Below are 20,685 nucleotides of genomic sequence, written 5' to 3'. Positions count from 1 at the left end.
CAAATTTCTATTTCTCCCTCATTCCTCTACATCCATCCAATGCTTCCCTCATATATCTCCCAATCTGTACTTTTTCCAAGTCCTTTCCACTCATCCTGTTCCTCCCATTGGTCTTCTCCTCCCAATCTTCTCCTGCCTCCAGTCCTCTACATCCATCGGGCTTCTCCTTCAGTCCTCTCCATTCTCCTTCTCATCACTCAGCCCCCTCAACCGAATCTACTCCTCATCCAGTCCTCTCCATCCTTCCTGCTCTTCCTTCAGTCCTCTCCTCCCAATCTCTTCCTCACCTCACCCCTCTCTATCAATCCTGATCCTCTCATTCCTTTCCATCTATCCTGCTTCTCAGTTTTCTCCTTCCATTCTGTTCCTCCCTCAGTTCTCTCCATACATCCTGCTTCCCCATCCGCGCTATTTTTCCATCCTGCTCTTCCCTTGGTTCTCTGCACCAATCCTAGTACTTCCTTAGCCCTCTTCATTCATTATTCTCCTCCCCCAGTAATCTTCTCTCAATCTCTTTCTCATCCAGTCCTCTCCACCCCCTCATTCACCCTCATCCTTCTTCATCCTTCTCCTCCCTCAGTCCTCTCCATCCATGCTGCTCAATGCTCATGCCCACTCCTCTATGTTTCTTTTCATATGATCCTCTCCAATCGCCCTGAAACAGAATGTGGAAGATCTAGGAAGAAACATGGTGGGTGAAAAGACTGAGGTGTGAGTAGGATGGTTAGGAAGGACTGAATGAAAAGAGGGTTGTCTTATTAGAGGAGCAGTGATGGAGGAGCAGTATGGAAAGGAAAAGGGATGGAGGAGCAATGTGATGAGGAGGCATGATGGAGGGTCATGGTCAGTGTAGAGGGGAGAGTAAGGAGTGAGGATGGAGCATTAGGGTGGAGAGGACTGCGGGAGAAGCAGGACTGAACTGAGGAATGAAAAAGGAGAGGGAGGGATATGATGAAGACGAATGATGGAGAAACAGGATGGATAGAGCGAACAGAGAGGAACAGGGCTAGATAGAGAGGACTGAAGAAGGAGGGCTATGATGATGAGGAATGATGGAGGAGCCAGGTGGAAGATGAGGAATGATGGAGGAGCCAGGTGGAAGATGAGGAATGATGGAGGAGCCAGGTGGATGGAGAGAACTGAAAAAAGAAGGTTATGGTGAGGAGGACTAACAGAGGAGAAGAATGGGTGGAGAGGACTGGGGTAAGAGCAGGAATGGATGGAGAGATCTGTAAGACAAGAAGGAGGGCTGTGGAAGTGAGGGGTGTTGGGGGAGCAGAACGAATAGTGAAGATGGAGGTGACCTGTCTATCCATCCAGCTCCTGGCCCAATCCTCTCCATTCATCCTACTACTCCTTACAAAAAATTTTCCATTTCTCCTGTACTTCTACACCCATCCTGGTGTTTCTTCAGCTCTTTCTTCCCAATCTATTCTCCCCACAAGTCTTCTTCATTTATCCTGCTCTTCCCTCAGTACATCCCATCCTGCTTGCTCCTCTCTCAGTCCTCTTTATCCATCCTCAGTTCTCTCCTTCCACCCAGCTTCTCCCTCAGTTCTCTCTTCCAATCTGTTCCTCCCTCTAGTACTGACATCCATTCCATTCCTTCCTCACTACTCTCCATGCATTCTGCTCCTTCTTCATTTCTCTCCATCCATTCTTTCTTACCTCAGTCCTCTTCTTCCAATCTTTTCCTCACCCCAGTCTTTTGCATCCTTCTGATCCTCTCATATTTCTCTTCATCCATCCTACTCCTCTCCCAGTTATTTCCATTTATTCTGTTCTTCATGGAGTCCTTTCATTTCAATGTATTCCTCCTCTAGTCCTTTCCTCCCATCCTGCTCCTCCTTCCCACTCCTCCATCCATCCTGCTCTTCCGTTAGACCTCTCTTTCCAGTCTGCTCCTCCCCACAGTCCTCTTCATCCACCCTGCTCCTCAGTCTTGTCCTCCCAATCTGTTCCTCCTCCAGTCCTCTCCATCCATCCTGATATTCCTTCATTCATCTTTATCACTTCTGCTCCTCCCTTAGTTATCTGTTCCTCTCCTAGTTCTCTCATTCTATCCTGCTCCTCTCTCAATATTCTTCTCACATCAGTCTTCAACACCCATCCTGATCCTCCCTCTCTATTGTTCATCTATTCTGCTTTTCCCTCAGTCCTCTCCTCCCAATGTCCCCCCACCCCCAGTCTACACATATCCAAAACTTTATCATTCCTCATCATCCATCCTGGTCCTTCCACACGTCTTTTCTTCCATCTTGCTCCTCCCTGAGTTTTCTCCACCCAACCTGCTCCTCCCTAACTCCTCCTCAGCCTACACATTTCTGTTTATTCCTCACTCCTGGCTATCTGTCTTGTGCTTCCCTCATTCTTTTCCTCCAAATCTATTCCTTACCATGAGTCCTCTCCGTCCATACTGATTCTTATCCACTCCTCTCCTTCTACCATGTTCCTCCCTCCCTTAGTACTTTCAATCCATCCTGCAGCTCCATCAGTCCTCTCCATCTCCCCTGCTCCTCCCTCAGTCCTTTCTATCCATCCAACTCTTCATTCAGTCCTTTCTGTACATCCTGCTACTCTCTGAGATGTCTACTTTCAATATGTACTTCCCCTGGTCCTCTTAATCCATCCCGACCCTCCCTCACTCTTCTCTATCCACCCTTCTCCTCCTTCAATCCTCTCCATCCATGGTGCTCCATGCTCACACTCACTTTTCTACACTTCTCCTCACATAGTTCTCCCCACCCACCCTGAAGGATGTGGAAGAGTTAGAAAGAAGCATGGTGGATGGAGAGTACTGGTGGGGCGGGGGAGACATAGGATGGTAGGAGAGAAGTGAGTGGATAAAGAGTTGTTGTGGATGAAGAGTAGTGAGGAGGAGCAGTGTGGAAGTGAAATGTGGATAATGAGAAGGAATGAAGGATCGTGGTCAACATAAAGGAGAGAAGAAGGAGTAAGAATGAATCAGTACAAATAGACAGGACTGAGGTAGGTGCAGGATGGATGGAGAGGGCTGAGAGCAGAACAAGGCTGTACAGAGAGAACTGAAGAAGGGAAAGGGCTATTTTGAGGAATGATGGAGAGAACTGATGTGAGGAGCACAATAGATGGAGAAGACTGAGAGAGGAGCAGGGCTGGATGCAGAGGACTGAAGAAGGAGGGCTATGAAGAGGAGGAGTGATGGAGGAGCAGGATGGACAGAGAAGACTGAGGAAAGACATTGAATGGAGAGGGTTAGAAGAAAAGAAAGGGCTGTGGTGATGAGGGATGTTGGAGAAGCAAGATGGATGGAGTGGCCTGAGCTGGCCTGTCTATCCATCTAGCTCTGGACTCATTCCTCTGCATCCATTCTGTTCCCCTCTCAGTCCTCTCTATCCATCCTGCTCCTCCTTCAGCCATTCTGCTTATTCTTTAGTCCTCTTATCCCAGTCTCTTCCTCCATCCACCCTCTCCAGCCATCCTGACTCCCTCATTCCTTCCTATGCATCCTGATTCTCAGTCCTCTCAACCCAACCTGACCCTCCCTCACACACCCTCACCCAAAATTTGTGTTTCTCCCCTATTCCTCTCCATCATCCATTCTCCTCCTCCTTCAGTCCTCTCTTCCCAATCTGTTCCTCATCCTCTCCATCTTTACTGATCCTCCCCATTCCTCTTCATCCATCCTGCTCTTCACCAGTCTTCTCCTCCTAATCTCTTTCTCATCCCAGTCCTCTCCATCCATCCTGTTTCTCTCTCAGTTCTCTACATCTAATATTCTCCTCCTCTAGCTATCTCAAATAATCTGTTCCTTCTCAGTCCTCTCCTCCCAATCTGTTCCTCACCCCAGTCCTGTACATACATCCTGATCCTCCCTCATTCCTTTACATCCATCCTGTTCCTCTTTCACTTCTCTCCATCCATCCTTCTCCCTCCATCCAACTTGCTCCTCCCTAACTCCTCCTCACTCCAAATTTGTTTCTCCCTCACCCTCAGTCTTTTCCTCCCAATCTTTTCCATAACCTACTCCTCTCCATTCCTCCTGATTCTTCCCCTTCCTCTTCTACCATCCTGTTTGTCCCTTTGTTCTGTCAAATCCATCCTACTCCCCTCTCAGTCCTTTCCATCCCTCAACTCATCTGTCAATCCTCTCCATTCATCCTGTTCTTCGATCAGTCCTCTCCATCCATCCTGCTGTTCCTTTCACCCTCTCTATGCCTCCAGATACTTCCTTAGATGTCTATTCCCAATACTCATCACCCTCATTCTTTCCATCCCTCCTCTTCCCTCCCTCCTCTCCCTCTATCCTGCTCCTCCCTCATTCCTCTCAATCATTCCTGCTTCTCCCTCGATTTCCTCTATTAATCCTCTCCAGTCATCTTCCCTATATCTTACCCTACTCCTCCCCAGTCCTTTTCATCCTTGTGATCCTCCCCCATCCCTTTCCATTTATCCTGCTTCTCCCTCAGACCTCTTTACTCATCAGATCCTCCCTCAGTCCTCTTATCCCAATGTGTCCCTCCCACAGCCCTCTCCTTTCATCTTCCTCTTTCCTCAGTCATCGCTTCCCAATCTACGCCTTCCCCCAGTTAATCCCCATACAACCTGCTCCTCCCATGGTTATCTTCTCCCAGTATTCTCCTACCTCCAGTCCTCTCCATCCATCCTCATCCTCCCTCAATCTTCTCCATCCATCATTATCCCTAGGTTCTCTCTGTCTGTGATGCTGCATTCTCATGCCCACTCCTCTATACTTCTCCTTATATGATCCCCTCCAACCACCCTGAATAAGGATGTGGAAGAGTTAGAAAAAAGCATGGTGGATGAAGAGGACTAAAGAAGGGAGTATCATGGTTAGAGAGGTTCTAGAGGAAGGAGAGTTGCTGTTGAGGAGCAATTAGGGAGGAGCAGTATGGAAAGGAAAAGGGATGGAGGAGCAATGTGGATGAGGAGAGGCGATGGAGTGTCACGGTGGATGCAGGGGACAGAGGAAGGAGTGAGGACAGAGCAGTAGGAGGAGAGGATTGAGGACAGAGCAGTAGGAGGAGAGAATTGAGGGAGGAGCAGGATGGATAGAGAGGACTGAGAGGGCAATAGCAGCAGGTTGAAGAGGACTGAGGTAAGAGCACGGCTGGACAGAGAAGGCTGTAAGACAAGGAGGTCTGAGGTTAGGAGGGGTGCTGGGGGAGCAGGATGATGGAGTGTACTGAGGCATCCTGTCCAGCCCTCCAGCTCCTGGCTCAGTCCTCTTCATCCATCCTGCTCCTCCCTCAGTCCTCTCCATTAAACCTGCTCCTCCCTCACTCCTCCTCTGCCACAAATACCCTACTTCTTTTGTCCTCTCCATGCATCTTGCTTCTCCTTCAGTATTTTGCATTCACACTGATCCTCCCTCACTACCCGTCAACCTTGATCATCTCAGTTCTCTCCCTCCAGCCCTGCCACTCCACCCTTCTTCCATATGTGTCCTGAATCTCTCCATGCTGCCCTCCTCCTTCCAAACTCCCTTCATTAATCCATTTCATCAACATCCTCACCCATCCTTCTCCTCCATCACATCTCCTGCTCCAAATCCATCATGTTCCTCCCTTTGTCCTGTACATCCAGAGAACATCTTCCTCCGTCCTCTCCTTAGACCCTGCCCTCCCCTCCTCTTCCTCATGATCAGTCATCCTCTCTCAGTCTTCTGCCATCCTCCTCCTTCTCCCTCCTCCCTGATCCTCCCTCACACCTTCTCCTCAGCCTTGCTCACCCCTCCAACTTTCATTCACCTGCTTCATTCCTCTGTCCTCACTCTCCTCGTCATCTCCTCACCCCTCTCCATCACTTCTTCTCCCTCAGGACTCTTCTTCCATCCTGCTCTGTCATCAGTCCTCATCAACTGACCTTTCTTTGGTCCTCTCCATCAACTTTCCCTTTCCTTTCTTCTGCTCATCTAAATGGCTCATCTCGAGCAGACCTGCGACAGACTGGCGGATCAGGCCCAGCGGCCTGCCAGTGTGGTACACACGTCACCCCAACTGGAGTAGGGGCAGAGCAGAGCCTTCGCCCGCGCCCGGATCAGGCCCCGCCGGTGTGGTGGTCACGTGACCCCAATTGGAGTGGGGGCGGAGCGGAACCGCCACCCGTGCCCGCAGGGTGAGCAGACCTGCGACCAACCTGCAGATCAGGCCCAGCGGTCCGCAGACGTGGTAGGAGGGGCAGGGCAGAGCCGCCGCCCGTGCCCGAAAGGTGGGCAGACCTGCGACCGACCAGCGGGACAGGCCCAGTGGCCTGCCGGTGCGACAGACACGTCACCCCATTTGGAGTAGGGGCAGAGCAGAGCCGCCGCCCGTGCCCGCAAGGTAGGCAGACCTGCGACTGACCGGTGGAACAGACCCAGCGGCCGGCCGGGGTGGTAGGCACGTCACTCCAATTGGAGTAGGAACAGAACAGAGACTTCGCCCGCGCCCGGAACAGGCCCAGCGGTCCGCGGGTGTGGTAGACAAGTCACACCAATTGGAGGGGGGGCAGAGCAGAGCCGCCGCCCGCACCTGCAGGGTAGGCAGACCTGCAACCGACCGGCGGATCAGGCCCGGTGGCCTGCCGGCGTGGTACACTCGTCACCCCAATTGAAGTAGGGGCAGAACAGAGCCGCCGCCCGTGCCCGGAACAGGCCCAGTGACCTGCTGGCGTGGTAGTCACGACACTCCAATTGGAGTAAGGAGAGAGCAGAGCCGCCGCCCGTGCCTGCAAGGTAGGCAGACTGCCGCCCAACCCTGCAAGGGAGACTTTTCAACTATACAAGAGCAATATAAATATATAGGGGAAAAAAACATTTCAAAAACACAACAGTTTCACCAAGCAGAAAGAAACGCAAGCAGTATGAAAAGACAAGGAAAGAAAGGACCACAAGCAATGCAGGTCAACTCAACTTTAGAAGAGGTAACAGCTGCAGCAGATGGAATGTCAGATAAAGAATTCAGGATATACATGCTTCAGATGATCTGGAGTATCAAGGAAGACATTAGACAGCAAAATCAGACAATGAAAGATCACTTCGACAATGAATTACACAAACAAATCCAGGAAGCAAAGGATCAACTATACAGGGAGATAGAGGTTATAAAAAACAAACAAACAGAAATCCTAGAAATGCAGGAAGCAATAAACCAACTTAAAAACTCAATGGAGAATACTACCAGCAGAGTAGAACACTTAGAAGATAGAACATCAGACAATGAAGATAAAGTATTTCAACTTGAAAAGAACATAGACAGCTCAGCAAGACTGTTAAGAAACCATGAGCAGAACATCCAAGAAATATGGGATAACATTAAGAGACCAAACTTAAGAGTCATTGGGATACAGGAAGGTACAGAACTCCAAACCAAAGGAATGAGCAATCTATTCAATGAAATAATACGAGAAAACTTCCCAGACTTGAAGAATGAGACAGAATCCCAAATCCTAGAAGCCTACAGGACGCCGAATGTGCAAAATCATAAGAGATCCACACCTAGACACATTATAATGAAGATGCCCAACATACAGAATAAGGAGAGAATTTTAAAAGCTACAAGAGAAAGGAAGCAGATTACATTTAGGGGTAAGCCAATCAGGATAACAGCTGATCTTTCAACACAGACTCTGAAAGCTAGAAGACCCTGGAATAACATATTTCAAACACTGAAAGAAAATGGGTTCCAACCAAGAATTGTGTTTCCAGCGAAATTAAGCTTCAGGATGGAAGATGAAATTAAAACCTTCCACGATAAACAAAAGTTAAAAGAATTTGCAGCTAGAAAACCATCTCTTCAAAACATCCTTGGCAAAACATTACAGGAAGAGGAAATGGAAAATAACAATGAAAACCAACAGTGGGAGGTAGGACAGTAAAGGGGGCGAAAATAATCAAAGAGGAAAACAAACCATGTTTAGTAACAGAAATAAACAAATATGGCTGGAAGAACAACCCATATCTCAATAATAACCCTAAATGTTAATGGCTTAAACTCACCAATTAAGAGACACAGGCTAGTAGAATGGATCACAAAACAAGACCCAACAATATGCTGCCTACAGGAGACGCATTTGATAGGAAAAGACATACATAGGCTGAAGGTGAAAGGTTGGGAAAAATCATATCACTCATATGGACTTCGGAAACAAGCAGGAGTGTCCATACTCATATCAAATAAAATAGATTTCAAGCCAAAGTTAATCAAAAGGGATAAAGAGGGACACTACATACTGCTTAAGGGAACCATACACCAACAAGACATAACAATCATAAATATATATGCCCCAAACAATGGTGCAGCTATGTTCATCAAACAAACTCTTCTCAAGTTCAAGAGTCTAATAGACCACCATACAATAATCATGGGAGACTTCAACACACCTCTCTCGCCACTGGACAGATCTTCCAAACAAAAGTTGAGTAAGGAAACTATAGAACTCAATAACACAATTAATAACCTAGACTTAATTGACATATATAGAATATACCACCCAACATCAAGCAGTTACACTTTTTTCTCAGCAGCACATTGATCCTTCTCAAAAATAGATCATATATTATGTCACAGGGCAACTCTTAGACAATATAAAGGAGTAGAGATAATACCATGCATCTTATCTGATCATAATGGAATGAAACTGAAAATCAATGATAAAAGAAGGAAGGAAAAAGCATACATCACTTGGAGAATGAACAATAGGTTACTGAATGATCAATGGGTTATAGAAGACATCAAGGAGGAAATTAAAAAATTCTTAGAGATAAATGAAAACACAGACACAACATATCAGAATCTATGGGACACATTGAAAGCAGTTCTAAGAGGAAAATTCATTGCTTGGAGTTCATTCCTTAAAAAAAGAAAAAACCAACAAATAAATGATCTCATACTTCATCTCAAAATCCTAGAAAAAGAAGAGCAAAACAACAGCAAAAGAAGTAGAAGGCAAGAAATAATTAAAATCAGAGCTGAAATTAATGAAATCGAAACAAAAGAAACAATTGAAAAAATTGACAAAACTAAAAGTTGGTTCTTTGAAAAAATAAACAAAATCGACAGACCCTTAGCCATGCTAGCGAAGAGAAGAGAGAGAACTCAAATTACTAGCATACGGGATGAAAAAGGCAATATCACAACAGACACTTCAGAAATACAGAAGATAATCAAAAATTATTTTGAATCCTTATACTCCAATTAATTAGAAGATAGTGAAGGCATCGATAAATTTCTTAAGTCATATGATCTGCCCAGATTGAGTCAGGAGGATATAGACAACCTAAACAGACCAATATCAATTGAGGAAATAGAAGAAACCATCAAAAGACTACCAACTAAGAAAAGCCCAGGACCGGATGGGTATACAGCAGAGTTTTACAAAACCTTTAAAGAGGAACTAATACCAATACTTTTCAAGCTACTTCAGGAAATAGAAAAAGAGGGAGAACTTCCAAATTCATTCTACGAGGCCAACATCACCCTGATACCTAAACCAGACAAAGACACTTCAAAGAAAGAAAACTACAGACCAATATCTCTAATGAACCTAGATGCAAAAATCCTCAATAAAATTCTGGCGAATCGGATACAAAAACATATCAAAAAAATTGTGCACCATGATCAAGTAGGATTCATCCCTGGGATGCAAGGCTGGTTCAATATACAGAAATCAATAAATGTTATTCACCACATCAATAGACTTAAAAATAAGAACCATATGATCATCTTGATAGATGCGGAAAAAGCATTCGACAAAGTACAGCATCCCTTTATGTTCAAAACTCTAGAAAAACTAGGGATAACAGGAACATACCTCAATATTGTAAAAGCAATCTATGCTAAGCCTCAGGCTAGCATCATTCTGAATGGAGAAAAATTGAAGGCATTCCCTCTAAAATCTGGAACAAGACAGGGATGCCCTCTCTCTCCACTTCTGTTCAACATAGTTCTCGAAACACTGGCCAGAGCAATTAGACAGACGAAAGAAATTAAAGGCATAAAAATAGGAAAAGAAGAACTTAAATTATCACTATTTGCAGATGACATGATTCTATACCTAGCAGACCCAAAAGGGTCTACAAAGAAACTATTAGAGCTAATAAATGAATTCAGCAAAGTGGCAGGATATAAAATCAACACGCATAAATCAAAGGCATTCCTGTATATCAGCGACAAATCCTCTGAAATGGAAATGAGGACAACCACTCCATTCACAATATGTTAAAAAAAATAAAATACTTGGGAATCAACCTAACAAAAGAGGTGAAAGACTTATACAATGAAAACTACAGAACCCTAAAGAGAGAAATAGAAGAAGATCTTAGAAGATGGAAAAATATACCCTGTTCATGGATAGGCAGAACTAACATCATCAAAATGGCGATATTACCAAAAGTTCTCTATAGGTTTAATGCAATGCCAATCAAAATCCCAACGGCATTTCTTGTAGAAATAGAGAAAGAAATCATGAAATTCATATGGAAAAATAAAAGACCCAGAACAGCAAAAACAATGCTAAGCAGGAATTGTGAATCAGGCGGTATAGCGATACCAGACTTGAAACTATACTACAGAGCAATAGTAACAAAAACAGCATGGTACTGGTACCAAAACAGGCGGGTGGACCAATGGTACAGAATAGAGGACACAGAAACCAATCCACAAAACTACAACTATCTTATATTTGATAAAGGGGCTAAAAGCATGCAATGGAGGAAGGACAGCATCTTCAACAAATGGTGCTGGGAAAACTGGAAATCCATATGCAACAAAATGAAACTGAATCCCTTTCTCTCGCCATGCACAAAAGTTAATTCAAAATGGATCAAGGAGCTTGATATCAAATCAGAGACACGCCGTCTGATAGAAGAAAAAGTTGGCTACGATCTACATACAGTGGGGTCGGGCTCCAAATTCCTCAATAGGACACCCATAGCACAAAAGTTAATAACTAGAATCAACAAATGGGACTTACTCAAACTAAAAAGTTTTTTCTCAGCAAAAGAAACAATAAGAGAGGTAAATAGGGAGCCTACACCCTGGGAACAAATCTTTACTCCTCACACTTCAGATAGAGCCCTAATATCCAGAGTATACAAAGAACTCAAAAAATTAGACAATAAGAAAACAAACAACCCAATCAACAAATGGGCCAAGGATCTGAACAGACACTTCTCAGAGGAGGACATACAGTCAATCAACAAGTACATGAAAAAATGCTCACCATCTCTAGCAGTCAGAGAAATGCAAATCAAAACCACCCTAAGATACCATCTCACTCCAGTAAGATTGGCAGCCATTATGAAGTCAAACAACAACAAGTGCTGGCGAGGATGTGGGGAAAAGGGTACACTTGTACATTGCTGGTGGGACTGCAAATTGGTGCAGCCAATTTGGAAAGCAGTATGGAGATTTCTTGGAAAGCTGGGAATGGAGCCACCATTTGACCCAGCTATTCCCCTTCTCGGTCTATTCCCTAAAGACCTAAAAAGAGCATGCTACAGGGACACCGCTACATTGATGTTCATAGCAGCACAATTCACAATAGCAAGACTGTGGAACCAACCTAGATGCCCTTCAATAGACGAATGGATAAAAAAAAATGTGGCATTTATACACAATGGAGTATTACTCTGCATTAAAAAATGACAAAATCATAGAATTTGCAGGGAAATGGATGGCATTAGAGCAGATTATGCTAAGTGAAGCTAGCCAATCCCTAAAAAACAAATGCCAAATGTCTTCTTTGATATAAGGAGAGTAACTAAGAACAGAGTAGGGACGAAGAGCAGGAGAAGAAGATTAACATTAAACAGGGATGAGACGTGGGAGGGAAAGGGAGAGAGAAGGGGAAATTGCATGGAAATGGAAGGAGACCCTCAGGGTTATACAAAAGTACACACAAGAGGAAGTGAGGGGAAAGGGAAAAATAATACAAGGGGGAGAAATGAATGACAGTAGAGGGGGTAGAGAGAGAAGAGGGGAGGGGAGGGGAGGGAAGGGGAGGGGGGATAGTAGAGGATAGGAAAGGCAGCAGAACACAACAGACACTAGTATGGCAATATGTAAATCAATGGATGTGTAACTGATGTAATTCTGCAATCTGTATATGGGGTAAAAATGGGAGTTCATAACCCACTTGAATCAAAGTGTGAAATATGATATATCAAGAACTATGTAATGTTTTGAACAGCCAACAATACAAAATTTAAAAAAAAAAGAAATGAAAGAGATTTGATTGACAAGAAGAAAAAAAAAATAAATGGCTCATCTCATAGTCTTCTCCATCCACCCTGCTCTACCCTCAGTCCTCTCCATCTTTCTCCTTCCTCGTCCATCTTGATAATCCCCCACCATTCTGTTCACTACCCATATTCCCCCTCTTTCCTCATCTGCATACTTCTTGTTCCTGTACCAGGCATCACCATCCAGCCCTGCTGCTCACTCATTCCTTCATATCCAACCTGCTCAGTCCTCCCCATCCAACCCTGTTTCCCCCTCACTCCTGCTTTCCCGCCCAGTTCTTCCTTCACTCCTCCCCATCTATCTTCCCTCACCTTCACACTTCTCATCTAAAGCCATCCTGTTCCTACCTCAGTCCTGTCAATTCAGGGTGACTGTCCCCCTTTCTACCCCACACAACCTGCCTTTCTCACAGTGAAGCTCCCTCAGTCCTCTCCGTAAACCGTGCTCTCTCCTTGCACCACCTCATAAGTGGTGTTCCTTCCTTGATCCTCTCCATCCATTTTTCCTCTGCACTTAGTTTCCACATTAACATCATTTTCTGTCATTCATCCTCATCAGTCATGCTCTTCCCTAGGACCTTTTCATTCCCTTTCCTCCCTTAGTCTTTTTCATCTGCCTGGTTTAGCCCTCTGTCCTCCTATAATCCCTTCGGTATTCTGCCTGTATCCAACTCCTCCCTCGGTTATCTCATTCCAACCTGCTCCTACTTCAGCCCTCTGGGTTCAGCCTGCTCCCTGGTGGCTCCTCCTCATCCTTCCTTCTCCTCCCTCAGTTCTCTTTATTCACACAGTCCTCCCTCTGTCCTCTCCTTTTAGTGCCGCAACTCTCATTCCTCCTTACCCTTCGTGTTCCCCTTTCTGTCTTGTCCATCTGTACTTGTTTTCCTTAAGTCCTCTCCATTCATCCATCTCCTCTCTTTGTCTTCTAGGTCAAGCTGGTTACTCCCTCAGTCCTCTCCCTTCACCCTGCTCCTCCCCTAATCCTCTTCATTTATGCTGCTTCTCGCTCAGTCCTCTCCATGCATGCTGTCCCACCCTCTCTCGCCTTCCACACTGCTCCTTATGTGGTCCTCTCCAACCATCCTGATCCAGGATGTGTAGGAGAGAGGAAGAAGCATGGTGGACTGAGAGGATTGAGGGAGGAGCAGGATGGCTGGAAAGGATGGCAGGAGAAGAGAATTGTCATGGATATGGAGCAGTGAGGCAGGATCAGGATGGTAGGAAAATCAAGATGGAGGAACTATGTGGACCAGGCAGACCTGGGGAGGCACGTGGCAGATGGAGAGGACACAGTGAGGAGGAGGAAGGAGCAGCAAGGATGGAGAGGACAGAGGGAGGAGCAGGATGGAAGGAAAGGATTGAGAAAAGAACAGGGTGGATGTATGGGTCCAAGGCGGGACCAGGGGTGGATGAAGAGGCCCGAGGAAAGAGGAACAGTGCTGTGATCAGTAGGAGTTATGGAGAAGGATGGATGGAGAGAACTGAGGAGACCTGTTTATCCATCCTGCTCCTCCCTCAGTCATCTCCATGTAACTATGCTCCTCCCATACTCCTCCTCTATCCTGCTCCTCTCTCAGTCTTCTCATTACACCCCTTTCCTCCTTCAGTTCCCTACACCCACCCCAATCCTTTCTAACTCCTTATCCCACAACCATCCCCTCTTTACTCAGTCCTCTCTGTCCATCATGTTCCCCTGTCTCTCTTCTCTCCATCCATCCTAATCCTTTACCAGTTCACTTCACCACATTGCTCTTCTATCCATTCTTTCCATATTCTCTCCTCCTCCCTCAGTTCTCTCCATCCATCCTGCTATTCTCTGGATCCTTCCTGCCCCCTTATAGCTCCTCCTACACTTTCATGCAACCTGGACTGGTGTGGAGTGCATGTACATTCTCTCTCTGTCCCCTCTCTCACCTCCACACTGTCATTACACAAACCTCTCACACTTTTCTCCTCCACCACAGTTTCTAACTGAATTCAAGCCACCATCAAATATTGTATGCCTTGTCACTGAGTCTTCCCATTTCCCTCTCAGAGAAACCAGAGTTTCCAACAAGAACCTAAATTGGACCATGCCTGTCCACTGCTCCAAATCCCCGATGGCTTCTCACCAGACTTGGGACAAAACTCACATAGGTCATCAATGCCCTGCAGAGTCTGTATCTACCCTCACCTCCTTCCTCTGAACTCCAGCCATGCCATCCTTCAGGGGTTTCCTTAAATATTTATTGTACAGTTAGTGATTCTCTCTCACACTTATCCCCTGGCTCAGGATCTCTGCCTAGTGACCCTTTCTCACCTCCAGGTCTTCACACTGTTAGCTGAAGCATCACCTCCTTAGAAATGCTGTTTGTAAACACCTGCCGTACAGTGCCCTCGCTCTCTTCTTTCTCCTTCCCAGAACTTCTGACCCCTTATGACATATTTATTTATTGCCACATTAAATGCCTCTCCAGCTAGATCCTTGCTCCCCCAGAAGGCAGGCAGAGGGTGGTTGTTTCTAGTAACCCCTTCATACTGTTGTCTAACCCTGTTCTTCGTGTACTAGCAGGTACTTCATCCACTGAAAGGAAGAACGAATGACCGTGTGTTGGAGGCTTCTAATGACTCAGGAGCAAGAAAACCCACTTCCTAAAGAGTTCCCTTTTTTAAAATTTCTGTCTCACATGTGAACATTCATTTAAGCAGAACAAGACAATGTGTGTAAGCAAAGCTGTGTGGCAGTTTCATGGAGCCCAAAAGACCATCGGCTCCAGGCAGCAAAAGACTGAATCACAACCAACCCAAGACAACAGGAACACGGGAGCCATAATTTAATCAAGCACCTGTCAGTCAATCAGTTATCAATTGTTAAGCAAATATTTAGTGAGCCCTTCCCACATTCTTATCTCTCTGTGAAGAGCTAATCAAATCCCCTGAGTCCTTCAAAGATCCAGGGTTGTTGCTTCCCCTGTCACCCCCCATCACTCCAACCCCTTTGTCTACGTCCCTTTGCCTTTCCCCTTCCTTGAGAAAGGGAGGCCCTACTCCAGCAGGCGCACATACACCACCATAGCTCCTGCCCTTCAGACCAGGATTCTTACCTTGAATGGGGGAGAAGAGCTTGAAGATGAGGGGGCAGGCCAAGACGACTACCTGGCCCCGAGGGGTAGCCGGCCAGCAGGTAAGGTTGTCCCACATCTTGCTGCAGCCTGTGTGGTGAAGGCAGAGGACACATGGGTCACCAGAGAAGCCCTGGGACCTGAGCTCACAGGTACCACTCTATTCCTCCTCCGGACAGTCTCTTACCTTTGAGGAGCTCCAGTCTGAGAGGGGAGGCACAGACTTGCCAAGGCTGTTCAGGACATGTCCTGACAGGGAGAGGGGAGAGAAGGCATGACTACCACTCCATGGTCCTCAGTGAGGGATGGAGTGCCCCTTTGGGGTGTTTTGAATGCTTGGAGGTTTTGTTTATTGCAGTGATGGAAGGCTTCATCTGGTATTTGATGGGCAGTAACCAGGGATGCCAGGCAGGTGACCTGGATGGTCCTACACAGTGATAAATCCTCTTACATTCTGCATGACTTTCAGATGTGCCACTGGGCATCTGTGTAGATGAAAACCTTTTGCAATGACCAGAGCTTGGACTCTTGCTCTATTTTACGTAAAAACGTAAAGTGCTTTTTGCACAGGCTTAACATGCATGAAGTTTTCTAGGAATGTAACCATTGAGAAAAGGGGGAGAGGAATATACCTTGTTTTGTTCTGAACTTTAGAGTCATTTGATGATTTGGGAAATCATGTTACCCACAGCAACACTGTTTGTGATATTTGAGTCACTGATATAACCACCTGCATATATCAATCTGCATTTATTGCCCTCACATTCCCAGAATTTATATTTATAGGTACAACCTTCAGACCATATCTTCTTATCTTTTAGTGCAATCATGCCTGAATGTGTACACAGCATTGTATTATAAGTTACTTTCCTTTTTGTTTGTCTTTCATATTATAGCTAGAACATCTTTTTTTGGTAGCACAATGACCTTTCTTTTTACGATTTTTGAGAAAACTGACATTTAGATTTCAAAAATGTATCACAAAATTCTCATCAGCAGCAGTTTAAGGAATTTCAACAATGGTGATAGATCCTTCTTTACTGACACAAACAAGACTTTTACGACACATTCAAAAAGCAAAACATGTCCCAGAAGGGCCGATTATAAACCCTAATTTTTTTTTAAAGAATGAATATGAGTGGATTGTGAATCTCATTTTATAATAGTAAAAAGAGACCTTAGAAAAAATGTTGTTATAAAAAGGAGGTGTTGGGTACAATGGGGTGACAAGTATATTAGGGTTCATCTAGGTTTTGAGACTCTGCATAAAGCTCACACATCAGAACAAATGTCTCCAGCTCAGTTGGGTTAGGAATGGTGATGGGGCATCAGAGAAAAGCCTGCAGCACAGGCTGTGGGCTTCACTGTGTAGCTATGAGTTTTGCAGGACCTGGCTAGTCAGGGGCATCTCCAGAGATCTGATTTACTAGGCAGATGCAAATGCCATAATTTTGCCTCTTTAGGATCAGGGTGCCCTTGAGTGACTACAACTACTCTGGACCCCCTCCCCTGAGGGAGGCTTAATTGTCTCTTTGCAATCCTGCCAGTCCCATAGATTTGCTCAGGAAACCCAACCCCTGAGCCAAAGTCAACGCCAGCTGGGCCAAGCCCAGCCCAGCCCAGGTCCGAAGGTTCACAAGTTCCCAAGAAGGGGGCCTGGGAAGAGGAGGTGGAGGGATGTCCCCACTTAGGGGAAGAGACTCTGAGTGCTGGATTGGGGCAGCGGTGGGAGTGGAGACTGGAGGCAGGGACCTCTGGGTTTGCAGTAGTCAGGTGGCACCTGCAGCTAAAGGCTGAAGAAGACACTTGAACCCTGGGGTCTGGTCGGACTAGTCTCCCTTCCTCGTGCGCTCCAACCGCTTCCACCCCAACCTACCCCAAGAGCACCTGCAGCCTTGGTCTGGCTGCCGGTTCTCCTCCTTTCCTGTGCCAGCCTCTCTTGAGGCCACGTAGAAGCCTGTCGGGCCAGTCAAATTCTGCTTATGGTTTAAGACCCTGTTAATATCAAACACATGTAGGCTTGGTATGTGCCTGGCACTGTTCTGCCCTCTTTAAAGGAATAGCTTATTTAACCCTTCCACTTCACATCTGAGGAAACTAAGGCATCATGATTAGGCATAGCTGAAGGTCACCTTGCTGGTAGGAGGTGCAGCCTATTCGCCTGTTCCCACTGCTGGTTTGAAGGGCTCCAAGACATTTCTCTGGGGATTTGGTTGCTGCTGGACTTTGTTTACCCTTCTCTGACAGTGCCTGCCACACCCTGTTTTGTAGGCCAGCTACTGTTGTCTGGGGTCCCCTCCAGACTTCAGACTCTCTGAAGCTCCAGCTGCCAGCACAGTCTGGGGAGCCGATTCAGAACCCGGCTTCTGGCCCGGAACTTGGCTTCACCAGAGGTGGATCAGAAGAGAGGGAGACTAGGCCCTGACCTCAGGTAGGTCACATTGGGCCTCAAGGAATCACAACCAAACAACTGGTCCTGGGGTGCAGGCCATCAAGTAAGGCAGGAAGCCAGGGAAGAGGACAATATGGGGGATGTGTTCGGGGAAGCCTCTTGTAGAAGTCAGGGTAGGACTGGTTGCTGAGGTAGCAGGGTCAGGGAAGAAGTGGAGGGGTCATAGCCATGAAAATGCTTGGTATGTGGAATGGCCTGTTGGCCTGGGAATATTTTTTGTGTGCCCACTGGGTGGGGTTGTTATCCCAATAGGAAAGCCCACCCTGAGGCATGAAATAAGGAATGGCAAGGCAGGGTGGCATTGGGCCTCTGCCGTGTCATTTTCTAGAAGTGCATGCACAAAGAGACACACAGAACCCCAGGCACGCGCACACACACACACACACACATACACACAGACACAGATACTTACATGGACATGAGAAGACTAGACACAAGCAAACAGGTACAGAGGGCCACACAATTCACAGAGACAGACATGCACAAGGACAGACCCATCTGAGCATACCATGGACATTTACTCGAATAGAAATGCTCACAAATTGACACACAGGGGTACAGGATACCAGGCAGATGCATCTAGCCATGCACAGGCACACATCCACGACTCCTGGGGATACTCAGAGTCAGAGCAACAGACCCCAGAGAGACAGACAGAACCCCAGATAGGTATGCACCAGAAGTGTGAACTCACATGTACAGAAACACACACCCAGTCCCACACAAGGTCACGGGCAGACTCACAGCCCATAGACCTACGCCTGCCCTCCCCTGGATCTCAGGCTGGCTGCCGAATGACAGGGTGTTGGCACTCAACAGGCACCAGGTGCCAGCAGTGATCTCATCAACATCACGAGGTGGCCTGCCCCAGGGCTGGGAAGGCGCTAAAGTGGGGCCTAGAGTCTGGGGTCTGGGTCTCCCAGGCCAGCCCATGATCTGGAGGCCTGCTAGGGCCTGTCTGCAGCCTGATCCTCCTCTCTACCCTCACAAGGGCAGTATGGGGCACATAGGCAGAGGGCAAGTCCAGCTACCCCTTGACCCAGCCTCAGTCCTGGACTCAGGAGACAGGGGCATTTTACCCTGTAAGGGGCAAGGCCCATCTGTGAGGTCACATACCCTCACTTATGTGTGCAAGAGATAGAGCTTGGGCATCAGAGCCAAGGAGCAGGGGCTCAGGAGAGGTTCCATAACTGTCAGCCTCAGGGCCATGGCTGGGGATCTGGAGAACCCAGCAGGGCAGAGAGGTGCTCCTGACTCTTACAGGCTGTCCCATCCCTGTAAGCCCAGCCTTGTGGAGATGACCTGGGACGGAGGCCCAGAGCAGATGCAGTTACTTCACTCTCTGCCTAAGGAACCAACTTCTATCCCCAGTGAGCCTTGAACCTGACCCGCCTGGCTCTCAACAGGCAGTCTGCCTTGGTATCCCCACTTTCCCAGCTTCTCTAAACCTGTTCACCCTCCAAAATCTGGCTCAACCTCCTGTTGCTGAGCTGTCCTGGTGGCCCTGTCCTGGGCAGCTGGGTACCACTATTCATACTACCAGGCTGGAGTTCTCCCAGATCCTTGAGGAGGAGCAGCAGGGACTCTCATGTGCTCAGCCTCTAGGGCTGACCTTGACTGGTCTACTAAGCAGGACAATGAACTGATGGTTCATTGGGCCTGCTGATGGTGGGTTGGGATGGGTAGGCCACTGTGTGTGCCTAAGGACTATTATGTATGGGCAGTGTCACTGTTAGTCCTTTGGGTGTTGTGCTGGCAGCATTTAGGGTTGGGAGAAAGAAGCAGGGCTCCAGCTTCTCTTATGATTAAGTATTCCAGATTTGTCCAGACTAGCCTAGTACTCCTTGCTCTGCATTTCCAAGATGGCTTTGAGCTTCCAGGTAGTCCCTGTGGAGGTCGCTGACTGAATGCCCCACTCTTCCTCCTGGCTCTAACCAAGTCCGTGGCTAGAGACTTGATTCAGTAGTGCTCCCATTGGGCAGCTACTCCAGCCTTTCTATGGGCTGGGCTGGGTGTCCTGGAACTTGCCTGCCTTCTTGTCCATAAGCCTCTATCACCTAGAACCCTGGACCTCCATCCTGGATGGGTCAGCAGCCATAAGTATCATCCCCACTCATTTTGAACCCCCCAAAGTAAAGTTGGATCCTCCACCAATTTCAGAGCCCCAAATCAGTAGGTTCTTTGTTGATCGCTGGGAGCTCCCCAGACCTGGGGTAGGGTGAGGAGAACAGGAAGACCTGTTCGACCTTCTTTCTCCCAACTTACCACCTAGCAGCTCTGTGGGGCAATCCCTGTCCCTTGTGATCTCCATCTAACCAAAGTGGAGTGTATGTGACTTGGACTTCAGCTCACAACAGGAGGAGACATGGGGCTCCATGGGGTCTGCGGCTCCTCTCTTCCCACGGGGCCTCACCTGCTGTCTCATTCTCCAGCTGGGCCTCCTCCAGGCACTCCTTGTGCTGCACCTCGATCATCTGCAGATAATCACATTCCTGCTGCAATCTGGCTGCCCGGCCGCCCTGCAGGGAAACAGATGGGGGACGGGGGGGAGGGGTGCTTGTCAGCCTTGTCCACAGCCTGCCTCTCATCCACGATTTCCAGGAGCATGGGACCAGGTAGGACCCAGTCAGGACTTCCCTGGGGTGATCCAAATACCATACTGAACCCCCATCCCAACCCCAGACTACATATCCATCCTAGGCCCAGACTGGACCCTGACCCTGACCTAGATCTGACCCCAAATTATTGTCCATTATTCCCAAAGTTCGTCTACTTTGAGAGCACTGTCATGGCTTCTAGGTGGCTCCCCAGTAACGCTGCTTTGACTGTAAGTGGTAGCATGACCCTGGCAAGGGATAAGAGAGCCTCTCCTTAGATCCCCAAGGTGGTCCATTGGAGTCTGCCATTCT

General features: G+C 47.2%; 1 protein-coding gene across 1 annotated transcript in view; it reads right to left on the bottom strand.

Annotated features, from left to right (window-relative positions):
* Vipr1 (vasoactive intestinal peptide receptor 1) overlaps positions 1-20,265 on the bottom strand; it is a 40,515-nt gene extending 20,250 nt beyond the window's left edge. The window contains exons 1-2 of the mRNA XM_027932430.2: positions 20,190-20,265; positions 15,307-15,414 (exon numbers count right to left, since the gene is read on the bottom strand). Coding sequence (XP_027788231.2) covers positions 15,307-15,414; positions 20,190-20,250 — 169 coding nt within the window. The 5' untranslated portion in view covers positions 20,251-20,265. The remainder of the gene's footprint in view (positions 1-15,306; positions 15,415-20,189) is intronic.
* Positions 20,266-20,685: the final 420 nt, after the last annotated feature.

Source organism: Marmota flaviventris, chromosome 1 (genome assembly GCF_047511675.1).
Source record: "Marmota flaviventris isolate mMarFla1 chromosome 1, mMarFla1.hap1, whole genome shotgun sequence".
NCBI classification, from domain to species: domain Eukaryota; kingdom Metazoa; phylum Chordata; class Mammalia; order Rodentia; family Sciuridae; genus Marmota; species Marmota flaviventris.
This window is presented reverse-complemented; position numbering and strand designations above follow the sequence as displayed.